General features: G+C 55.5%; 1 protein-coding gene across 1 annotated transcript in view; it reads left to right on the forward strand.

Annotated features, from left to right (window-relative positions):
• Positions 1–327: 327 nt before the first annotated feature.
• The window catches only part of LOC119107285 (kinesin-like protein KIF21A), a 49,844-nt gene continuing 38,286 nt past the window's right edge, over positions 328–11,885 (forward strand). The window contains 1 exon segment of the mRNA XM_037230705.1: positions 328–445. Coding sequence (XP_037086600.1) covers positions 333–445 — 113 coding nt within the window. The 5' untranslated portion in view covers positions 328–332.

Here is an 11,885-nt window from a genome sequence, read left to right on the forward strand (position 1 = left end):
TTTTAGTCATGTCCATGAATATTTGTGTGCCCCATTTTAAGCTGTGATGAGACATGATATTTTTACATTTACGGTAACATGCCTCCCAGTCGTCGGTTCGGCATTGTTGACGTCACTGCTGTGGATATTTCTGGGTTCTAAAGCGATAAGGGACATGACAAAGCTGCGCTAATTGGCCCCAAACAACGTTCAAGAGATGAGGTCCGCAAAACCTAGAGATTCTTGTAGACGGCATAGGAGAGCCTTCCTCATCAACCTAGTTACCGGGGGTCGCACAGGTATTGGGTTTTCTCCTTCCGTTATGAAATAACTCACCATTACTATCAGTTCCGATGGTCTCTTCCGTGCCTGTGACCGTCCACCTGCTGGCCGTGCTGTTCCAGACGCGACACAGCGGCGCCGCAGCCCAGATGACGGACGAGTCTAGCGTTCGGGTCGCCCTCAGGTAAGCCTCCTGCCTCCACCCTCGTATGTCTCCGCGCCCTCCTGTCCGGCACCTCCGCTTCCGGGCCGGGCTGCCTTGCCAGACCCAGGCCCTCCGGCCCGTGCTGCCGCTGCACGAGCCACACTGCCGCCGCCCCAGCTGTGGAGCTCAGTCGGCACCGTGTGCCAGCAGTGGTGCCAGGTGTGTTTACACTGCGCCCACACCTGTCGCACTGCCCCGCCCCGGAATACGGCACACTCCGTTACCTTTGCCCGGGCCCTCACATTCAAGAACGGCGTGTTGCGACTCGCTGTGAGGCCGGCTCAAAGCCGATGAGCGCTGCCTGGAAACGGTAACGAAACAAAGCGCAGGCTCTAGCGGTGCGACGAGTCACTAGCCCGCTTTTTGTCAACTGAGATGTTCATATTTGCAACGCCAGTTGATTAGAACTTTATCTCGTAGTGCTGAATAAACGCGCCAGTCATTTCGATACGCACAACTGCCGCTATTACTTATTCACAACGCGCGCGACGTATCACAACTTTTAGCCTTGCAGAGTGCTTAACAACGTCTTTCCGCGACCTGCTTACAGTAAAACAACATCCCACATATGGGTGTCAACTATCCCCGTTGCGTCTAGTCTTTCTCGCGTCCTTGACAGTCTGGTTTTACCACGCCCGTGCAGCATGAAATCTGCGGAGTTCGCTGAACTCCATAACGGAGGTGGTATGTGGTCTTGTCTCGCGCCAGACCGTGCGACTCCATAACGGAAGGTGGTATGTGGTCTTGTCTCGCGCCAGACCGTGCGACTCCATAACGGAGGTGGTATGTGGTCTTGTCTCGCGCCAGACCGTACGACTCCATAACGGAGGTGACATGTGGTCTTGTCTCGCGCCAGACCGTACGACTTCATAACGGAGGTGGCATGTGGTCTTGCCTCGCGCCAGACCGTACGACCCTATAACGGAGGTGGCATGTGGTCTAGTCTCGCGCCAGACCAAAGAATCCCGTAGCATAGGCGACATGTAGTCTAGTTTCGCGCTAGACCATACGACTCCATAACGGAGGGGGCATGTGGTCTGGTCTCGCGCCAGGACCGTACGACTTCATAACGGAGGTGACATGTGGCCTAGTCTCGCGCTAGACCATACGACTCCATAACGGAGGTGACATGTGGTCTAGTCTCGCGCTAGACCACACAACTCCATAACAGATGTGACGTGTGGTCTAGTCTCGCGCCAGACCGTACGTTGGCGTCGTAACACAAACGTTTACCTGGGAACGGCAAACACAGGCTGGGGGCGAGTCCAGCGGAACGAGGACAGACGAGCCTTGAACCTGTGTTTGGAAACACACGCGGCACGGGACGGAAAACGACTAACAAACGCTGGCGTTGGTTTGGTCATCATTACTTCCGTGTGGAGTAATCCAGGTGCAGCTTTCGCAAACAAACAGGACTTCTCACCGAGGGTCAAGCAGGTGCGTACAACTCTCTGTACAGTGCGTACAATGCGTACAACTCTCTCCACGCGGTCGTCTCCAGCCGCTGGCAACTCGCTGACCTTGCCTCGAGCAGACCGGGAACCATATGCAGCGTGCGCTGATGTCTGAACTCAACCGCAGTTCAGCGCCGCGATCGCCGCTTTTGGCCAGCGAGCGCGACTGACGCCCTCCCCCGCTCGTGCCGACGGCTGGAGCGGTGCCGGGCCATCCCGCCGGCGCTGTGCCCCCCCCCCCCCTCCCCCCTCCCATGGAAGGCTGGAGCTGTGCTGAGCCATCCCGCCAGCGCGGCGCCCCAGCCTGCACGCTCAATAGCACCGCCATCGATTTCTGGCGTGACGCGGAGATCGGGAGAGAAGGCCGTCCCCGGAGATTCACGGCGACGGTGCCCTTCCCCATGCAGCCACCGGTTGAGTGTTGGCCCCAGGACGTCTTTGAACTGCCTCGGAACGGCCCCGGTGTGGCCGGCAAGGCCAATGCATCTACGGCGTGTAAGGGAAAGCTTATAAGTTGACCACTGCTAGAACCGCCCCTGACATATCGACTGAGCTGTTACTGAGCGATCTCAATAGCTGGTGAGTCGTCGGCCATAGCTCCGAACGCTGGAGTCGCTTGGTTCCGACTTCTGACGATGGCAGGAGGTTGTGGCGACCGTTCAGTGGCTCGGGCGGTGGAGTCGAGTCGCTCCGTGCCGATTTCTGACGATGGCAGGAGGTCGTGGCGACCGTTCGACGACCCGGGCGGTGGCTTGGAAGCAGTGGCGGCGGTTCAGCCTTCGCAGGTCGACTCTGTCCAGGGAAATCGGTCAGAACACTGACGGCTGTAACAGCTGGATCGGGAGGGGGGGGGGGATAGAATAGTGCTCGTAAACGACATAAGGTTGCTGTGGAAGCGCTTGAACTTAAAAAGCGGATAAAAAGCGGATGCTCTGGTAATAATCAGCCTTCAGTATACCAGGAGGTGCTGGTGAAACGACCGACCTTCAATATACCAGGAGGTGCTGGTGAAACGACCGACCTTCAATATACCAGGAGGTGCTGGTGAGGCGACCGAACTTCAATATACCAGGAGGTGCTGGTGAAACGGCCGACCTTCAATATACCAGGAGGTGCTGGTGAAACGACCGACCTTTAATATACCAGGAGGTGCTGGTGAGGCGACCGACCTTCAATATACCAGGAGGTGCTGGTGAAACGACGTTACAAAAGAAAGCGTTGGCTATGTTTGCAAAGCTTGACGTCTCAAGCTGCGTTCATGGCCGCGAGTGCCCTTTTTTGCCTACCTTTGCGCGATCGGTTATTCTGCCACCGGTATGGCGAGCGAGTGTCCATCTCTCACTGGGTATTCGGCTGCCTCCCGGCTTGCTGTTGGGGAACAATGCTGGAGTACGCTACGTCAGCCCCACCCAGCCATCCCGTTTTGGGCGCCTTTCAGAGGCTGCACGTGGCCCGACAACGAACCGGCACGCAAACAGCGCACAGCATGGCGGCATTTTGCCATTTTCGGCTCGTCGAGATGACAGCAGCCACTCTGCGTGAGGCGCCGCTGTCGTTCAGTCAGCCCGGCTGGGTCGCCGACTGTCCAATTGCGGCCAACAGCGCCAGAGCTGCCAGCCGGGCCCACCCTGCCCTCTGCCGTGACGTCATGTACACCCACGTCCGTCTGGTGGCCCGCTGTTGTGGGCGGGATCGCGCTACCGGCGGCGGGCTGAGTGGAGCCGACAAACAAGCATGTTTTCAACGTTTGAAGAGGCAGACATTGAAATAGTGTGGCGCACAGTGTCGAGCCGCTCCCGAATACGCCGCACCGACTCAGGCTCGCGCCGGCCGGCGGGAGCGTGTTTGTGTGCTGACGATAAGCGGTAATAGCCACGAGTCTATCGTGGCAAAATGCGCCCATGTCCATGAATGTAAACTGGGGCGGCCTGGCTACGCGTGATGTCCACACGGAGAAATCTGCCGCGGTGCACGGACTGCACGGGCTGCGTGTGGATTCCGTCTCACGCCGCCCAGCTGGCGGTAACGTGAGCCCGCGCGGCGTTTACGTGAGTCACCGGGAGCAGTCTCGCTCGCACGGGATCCTGCGGCCGACCAGCTGAGCCCCAGCTGGGAACCGACGGCGGTGTCCTGGGCCGGCACAGGGCGTGGGTGACCTGACCCGACCTGGCGCCGTCCCGGGTGCCGCTGTGGCTTCGGCGGCCGGCGCCCGCTGCCGATGTTAGCGACAGCCGGAGTGTGTCGGCGGCAGGCGGACTGGCCCTGGTGATGGAGGACTGGATCTGTCTCGGTGCTAGCTCCGCCGGTGTGAAACGAACGATCTCGACGATCTCACGGTCTCGCTGTGGAGATTCGCGCGAGGTCTGTTTTGGAGGCGCGTCTTCCTCACCTTGATCAGGGGGGATCGATACGACCCCGCCCTGTAGATTTCTGAGCACACCTTTCCGGCATACTGTGCAATCGTGCCTCTAAAATTATCAGCAGCCCGTGGAACATTCATTGCATGTGTTTCAACACCAAAAACATCTCTCCAGCTTTTCGGATTTCGTACCAGCGCTGGTTTTTGTGGAACACAGCACGGCGACCAGCGTCCGGCGCGGGCGGCCGGCGACAGCTGATGATGCCGCGGAACGTGTGCGGCTGGTCTACATTGTTGCTTTGATTGGGTCATTCATCATGAAAATATGTTCAAAACGCAAACAACAATAAACACGAGTGCTCAGAATTGAATCATAAACACACCTGTTAAAGTGTTGTGACGCTGAAAGTTATGGTCTCGTATGTATGAGGTATGTATCCAAAGTAAATCCCGTATATGTATGTACATATATATATATATATATATATATATATATATATATATATAAGGTGTGTATATATTATGCATGTATGTCCATATCTATATTTATATATTAAGCTGAAAAGTGCGATTTTCGGGAAAATTTTACATTGCACCTGGCAAAATGGAATTAATTACTGACCTGCCAACACAGACCTCATGACAGGTCGCGACCTCTCGTTGAAGCTTAACTTTTGGTGTATTCCGCTAAGCTGTACCTTTAGTAGCTGGAAAACGGCAGGGGTCGCATAGAACTCCCTCTCCCCCTCCCCCATTAGTCCGCGATATGAGAGGCGGCGAATGAGGGCGAGGGTTAGGAGGGCGTTCAATCGGCAACCAAGTATTATTCTTGTGTGCAGATGTAACTTAATGCCTGCTATCCTGCTTGGTGGATTAGGGATATGTGGACGAAAGACTCGACGATTAGTACCACACTTGACACACGCCTGATTTCGTTTTCGCCATGTCGTAAAAACGCAACAACGGCACAGCATATTCAAACGCTATCGCATGCAAAAACATGGAGTGGGCATGGAGTTGTGCGGTCAGCTGTTGTATTGTGAAATCGGAGGGTAATACGGTTGGCATTGCACGTAACCGTTTTCCTTTTTGGGCGTACAACGCTCATGTACGAGAAATTTAATCACCCCGCATGCCCAGTCGTTTCAGAATAAATGTTAATCGTAACCGATAATGTAATGGGCACCTGCCTATTGAATTTCAGGCTTGCACCACATCGATGTAGTCGGTTCAGGTGATGCTACATGATCACAGTGCCCTGAACCATGCATAAAGCATATTCGTGTGTTGTCGTAATGCAACGGAGCGCTTAAGCAATGTTGTAAGCCGACATGAAATTTGCATATCGACGGCTCACTCCGCTGGCAGTGGCGGAGTGGTGCTTCGTCCGCTCGCCGCGGACAGGAACTGCTGCACACGATGGCTACCCTGCGGTCGAGCCCTGAGAACTCTTTCTCCAGCATTCTCAGTTGGGCACCATTAGTTCCATATATAGATCGACCGATTTACCATTAGCTCAGTCATCAACGGTGGTCGTCTACCGTGGATGTAGCTTTTCAATGGGATAAAATGGTCCTTCGGGAACGTTGTACCTATTCTCTTAAATCCGTGGTTGGTTGAAGGATTCTGAGGCTATCTCCCAGTGATGGCCCGGATGTACACATCATTTCAGTGCTGTCGAGCGCAGTCAAAATACGACGAGCTGTGTCCTATGCAGGCGCAGATCTGCATATCCATTACGAGCAGGGCCTTTGATGGGCCGCCCCAGTCGGGCTGCCACTGTGACGTCACACCTGACCGCGTGCCGCCACCATAAATGGGCCGTAAATCCGCGGCGCGCGCCGATGTGACGTCATGACCCGCCTGTGCGAGCAGTCCCGCCCTCGGAGTGGGTCGCGCAGCGGCCTCCTCGCCAGGAGACACCGGAATCACAGCCGGAAGTGCTGTAAATGGAGGCTAGCGGGCTTGCGAGCAGCTGTCGACTCAAGCCCTGAACGCCAACTCTCTGCCAAGCTATTGGAGTGCTGCCGCTGTTCTTCGCCCTAATTGAAGACAATGGTGGGACTTCGCCCCCTACCTTGGCAGCGATGCTTTCCTCTATCATGTCGTAATGTGAACGTTTGCCGTGGAGTGCCCTCATTGTCCAGTCGTCAGCCTGTGTTATCCCGTGGATCGCGTGTTCTTGTTGTCCATCCGTACGCAAATGTTACCGTCTCCCCGCTGTATGTCACAAATCGCAAAATGACAACGCAAATTGCAAAATATCTTCCACGTCCGTTTTCATGTTGCAACGGTTTTTTTATCGTTGCGCTTCGGTTGACGAGCGGACGGTTCGCTGGAGCCGGCGGTCCAGCCCGGGGCGGGCCGAATCCAACGTGCCAGTCGGAATTTGTATTCACGTAGCAGAAGTCACAGAGTCCGCAGCCTGAATGGTCACTGAAGTGATAGGATATGTGATTGTCTGCAGTCCTTGGTCACCGTACCCATGAACTTCTGGAAGTCGTTGCGTGCGCGACGTGCTGCTAGAAGACTAGGATAGCATGAACTCTGTAATATACTCATGGCTATCCCATGAAAGAACCAGTTAGCGAAGGGTCCTTTACACCTCTCCGGTCACCTTCGCTGGAGCGTTCGATTGCTTTCTGTAGAGATCTTCAAGGTTTACCACCCAGATTTCGTTACAAGTTTTGCATGTTTATTGGGGTACCGTTGAGCAATCCATGCTATCGTAAGCCAGTCACTGCACAGATTCAGTACTTGTAGGAACAGGTAGCGCAACTAGCAAGAACTTTAATTATTTCCGTTCACTACGGCATTCTTGAAGTATCATCCGGTCTCTCCTGCCAGTCAGCTTCTAGTCAGAGACGGTGGCAGAAATTGGCTCTTCCATGGACTCCTTGTGATAAACTCCGAACGATGGTGCATTACTTAGGTATTATCAAAGATGTTCGCAAAAAAACGAATGAAGAGGGTTGGGATCTTGTGAAACAATCAACGTATATGATCAAATCCGATATATTTGTCAAGCAGATAGAAATGTCATTTGATTGAACAGGGAAATGAAACTGAAAAGATGAATCACACTGCAGGTGTTGGATCTAAGAAAATTGGGTCGTGTCTCATCCGTCTACTATATATATATATATATATATATATATATATATATATATATATATATATATATATATATCCGTCATCGTGTCTCATCATCCGTGTATACCTGATTGCAGGAAATTTATTCAGGAAGAATCTCATGCAGTAGTCTTGCCATTGTTGTGAAAGAGACTGCAGTGTGCAGTTTTACTGTACTGTTCTGGTGTTCAAAACCAGATTCCTTGGCCTGAGATCAGTGACATCGTTAATGATCTGCGCAGTTTTAGATAAATAAATGGTCTACGCGTACAAATTATTGCGTATGGTGTGCGAACTGTGCGTTCTTGTGCTAGCGTATGATCGTCACGCTCTGTTGATCATGCATATGAAATTGCCAATTCCCTGACGGGTATGCTGATTTTAGGCGCTAAAAACGACTTGGGTTTAACCATTGCGCCACAACCAGTTTTGTTTCCTTTTTCTAACTAAATGGGAAGGTGTTCTTTGTAGTTTAGCCTGTTTTGTGATATTAAGAGGTGCAGGGAAACCGTCCTTGCCGTGAGATAACGTTTGCCAGTTACATCGGCAGAAGACGTGTGTATGTGCCCAGTCACGTTCTTAGCTATGCACAATTGCGTTCATCATTCTTCAGTTGATCAGTGTGTACGTATGGTTTCCGATGGCTCTGAACAAATGAAGCTTGTTAAAAAAGAGCCGCAGGCTTTGTAACTGTGTCCTTTGTATCGAGGCCTAACAATATCGGAGATAGGAAATGAGAAGATGGCAACTGGAGCGTATCGGGACCACCAGAGATACCCAGTGTCGGCACTCGTATCAGATAGCGACAGCGATCAAACCCCGATCTTGACACGGCCGTTTGGAAGCGCACTGCGTGGCCCCAGGGGCCCGGAGGTCCGATGATACGGTGAGCGGCGGCTTGAACCGCGACAGACGGCCGCCAGTATTGACCGCGCCCGACGAGTATTTTGGTTGCCTCGCGTGAGAAGGGGTCCGGTTCCGATCAATCGCTGTGTCGGCTTCGGTGGGGACCGGGGGTGGACGGCATGGACCTGTGCTGATTACGACGAACAAGGGACCCCCGTCAGAAGAGCGGGCCAATCTCGAGCTGCTGTCTTCTCAGAACAGGAGGCAGACACATCAGCGTCTTCCGAGCGTGCTTCTTTTTACTCGTTTTACAGCGTCCCCGAATCGTAAGGTCCCGACGTTTGATCCCCTGATGCGCCGCTGCATCCGGCCCATCGTCTGCTGCCTCTGCGGGGCATGCCTGGGACACGCTGCCTCAGTCGTTATGTGCTCGTTTGCTCGTTTGCTTCTCTGTCTGCTAGCGTGCTCCGATGACCACCAGACACGCTGTATGTGACAGAGCCGGCGCCTGGCCGGCGGCGGCGACGGGCGCCGAGCCACCTTGCCGGCCGACGTCCTCTGGGGCCAGCCTGACCCCGTCACTCACCGTCGGCTCGCTTCTCTGGCGGCGCGCGGCCGGGCTGCGGCCGACGGCGACACCCCGCCGTCGGCGAACACCGCCATGGCAGGACTTCTTCGGGGTGGCGGAGCGGCCGACCGGGCGGCTCTGGACGTCCCGTACACTGCGGGACACTCAGACGCCGCACGGCCGGCGCCACGTGCCCAGCCGCCACCACGTGCCCAGCCGCCGCCACGTGCCGTGTGCGGCGGTCGTCCGGCAGCTGATGCCACCGGGGACAGGGGCGCGCCCCAGAACAGGGGAGTGGTGACGAGCGCGCCGCACGAACATTGGGGCACGCGGGGCGTGACTCGTCTAACGGTGTACGATGTGCCCCCCCCCCCCCCCCCGGCGTGGGGAACTAGGACTGTGTGGCAGTTTGGTGAACAATGCAGCTGTTACTAAGGTCGTGAGAAACGAATGCATGGTAGAAGGTTTTGCAAATTGACTTAAAGCAGGAGATCCCGGAGGAGCCCATGTTTTGGTGTCTCCTTATTTTATACCGATGGTGGCCGCCCGTGGTAGGATTTTCCGAGTGATGTCAAATGAGAATGGTGTCCCACAACTAAAATGTGTTCGCCACCTCATTTTTGCAACTTGTTTGGTCAACTCCGATTACAATGATGTGCCGGCGAATTTAAGCGACACAGTCATTTGGAAGAAAGCGAAGCCCCCAGCGCTCTGGCTGTATGGGGTCTGGGGGTGCGGCGGGGCGTGGCTGGAGTCGGCTGCACTGCTGACTCAGCCGGCGCCAGGCATGTAACAGACAGATCGATGGATCGAATCAGCGGAACCGACAGGCTCTGTTCTGCACCGTGCTGCCTACAATCTGCGGCGCTTGCCGGGCTGTCGGCATCCCCCCTCCCCAACCCCATTGTGTGCCACGCGGCGCCTTCAGTACACCGTTTCCAATACCGACTTAGGTGAGACCGTTGGCGACCCCGTAATAATGTCCGCCACCCTTACATTCAGCATGGCGGCTCCCACCTTTCCCTAACATTTGCAACCTCCGCCTGGCACCTGCCTTCCGTCTTCCGCTTCCCACGTGACCACCACCACCGCCCCCTCACCAGCCGCGCCTCGGTAAGTCCGCCGTTGTACTTTGATGGCACCCTTTACATGGATTCGTCGGCTTCAGAGGTGACATTAGCGTCGTCTGCGTTTCCATGACAACTGGCGAAATATCGAGCGATGTGGCGCCATGTCTGTGGGCTGAGTCAAGGTGGGCGAGTTGTTCAGACGCGGAAGCGCTGCTGTGTCTCCCCCGTAAGATTGGACGCGCCTGACAGCCAACCTTCTCTCCGCGTTTCTGGGGTGATAGATGACCCCAACTTAGCGTGCCGCAGGCACGCCAAAAATTTCTTGCTTGTCATTGAACATCACATGCACTCGAATTGTTTATATATACTTCTCCACCTCGAAATTGTCATGTTGCATTTTTAAAATTTATTCCGAATGCTTTGCATGGGTCACTTCGTATTCAGAGTACCTGCTAAGCATAGCTCGTTGCGTGTACCCCGAACCCACCACCCAAGAACCCAACATCTTTTCAAGCATGAGCTAATACAGTAATACGTTTGATAAGGTATGGGTGTGGTGGGGGCGCGTGACCCCGTGGGGAGCACTATTTGCGTGCTTCCCTGCTGGCTGTGTTGGCTCGAGTGGAATGCAACGAAGCACGTACATACTCTATATCGCACAGTTTGGGTAGCATGCCTCGTTCCCAGCTGTTTTGGGCTGTTTCGGCTGTTTGGCAAGGGCAGTCTTGCTCTGTTGCGAGAGACATAGAGACATTTCGCCAGTTGTCAAGGATATGTGTTGGGCTATTTCCGCGAGACCGGTCATCGGTTTTTTTTTTTGCAATGACTGGCGGACTTGGCCCATTGCACAAACATCTATCTGTGCTTCGTCCAGGTGCATCTGTTTTGTCCCTGTGCCAAATTTTGTCGCAGTCATATCATAGCGTATTGTATCGTCGCATCAAGACTGAACGCCTCCTTCATCACACATGGTGATGGAGTCTGGCGTCAGAGAATGGGACTCCAACTATTGCAGGAACAGCGGTTGGTGGTGGGCCGCGGCTCAAGGCTTTTTGTGTAAGCTGACCATCGAGTCCGTGATGGACCCGATTCTCAGATCGGGTCTACCCTCCCACGATTTGGGCCTTTCCTCCGCGCCCGCGGTGTCGCGGAGTACTTGCCTGTTCCGACTGCTCCGTTGACGGACTTGCAGGCTGCCGTCATAGCTATGGGACGGGCGTTGGCGACGGTCCGCCGCAGCTGACTCACATGACGTACACGGCAAGCGTCATCGATCCGCGGCCACGCCCTCTGTGCCCATGTTAGAGCCCGGGACGCGACACGACGCTCCCCAGGGGCTTCGTCCGCTCACTGTTGGCTGGTCAGGTCGCAGAATCCGGTGTGCTACAGCGTCGGCGTGGTAAGGATGTGATGTATTCTTCGGACCGGCGCGTCCGGGCCCGGTTTGCGTCGGTCCGATTGTCGCCTAGTTTGGCAATCGATGGGAAGGAAAGTAGAAAGCAGAGCCATGAGAGGCTTAGTTATTTGTAGGCCTTTCGAGTACTTAGCTGGATTTCATTCTGGGGTGCATTACAAAGCGCCGTCCACTCAGGAAGCCCGGACTCTCACCTGTCGTCGGACAGTGGTATGGATGCACGGCCGTCGGGTGTGGCCGAGCCCCTGTGCCGGACCCAGGTGATGTGCGGCCGTCAGGTGCGGCCGGGCCTCTGTGCCGGACCGGGTGCTGCCTGGCCGGGCCTCTGCGCCGGACTCGGGTGCTGCCTGGCCGGGCCTCTGTGCCGGACCCGGGTGCTGCCTGGCCGGGCCCCTGTGCCGGACCCGGGTGCTGCCTGGCCGGGCCTCTGTGCCGGACCCGGGTGCTGCCTGGCCGGGCCCCTGTGCCGGACCCGGGTGCTGCCTGGCCGGGCCTCTGTGCCGGACTCCGGGTGCTGCACGGCCGGGCCGCTCAGGTGGCGGCGCGACTGGCCGGTCACCGAGCGGCCACCGGCCC

The sequence above is a fragment of the Pollicipes pollicipes genome, unplaced genomic scaffold, assembly GCF_011947565.3.
Source record: "Pollicipes pollicipes isolate AB1234 unplaced genomic scaffold, Ppol_2.1 Scaffold_6686;HRSCAF=7923_pilon_pilon_pilon, whole genome shotgun sequence".
Taxonomy (NCBI): Eukaryota; Metazoa; Arthropoda; class Thecostraca; order Pollicipedomorpha; family Pollicipedidae; genus Pollicipes; species Pollicipes pollicipes.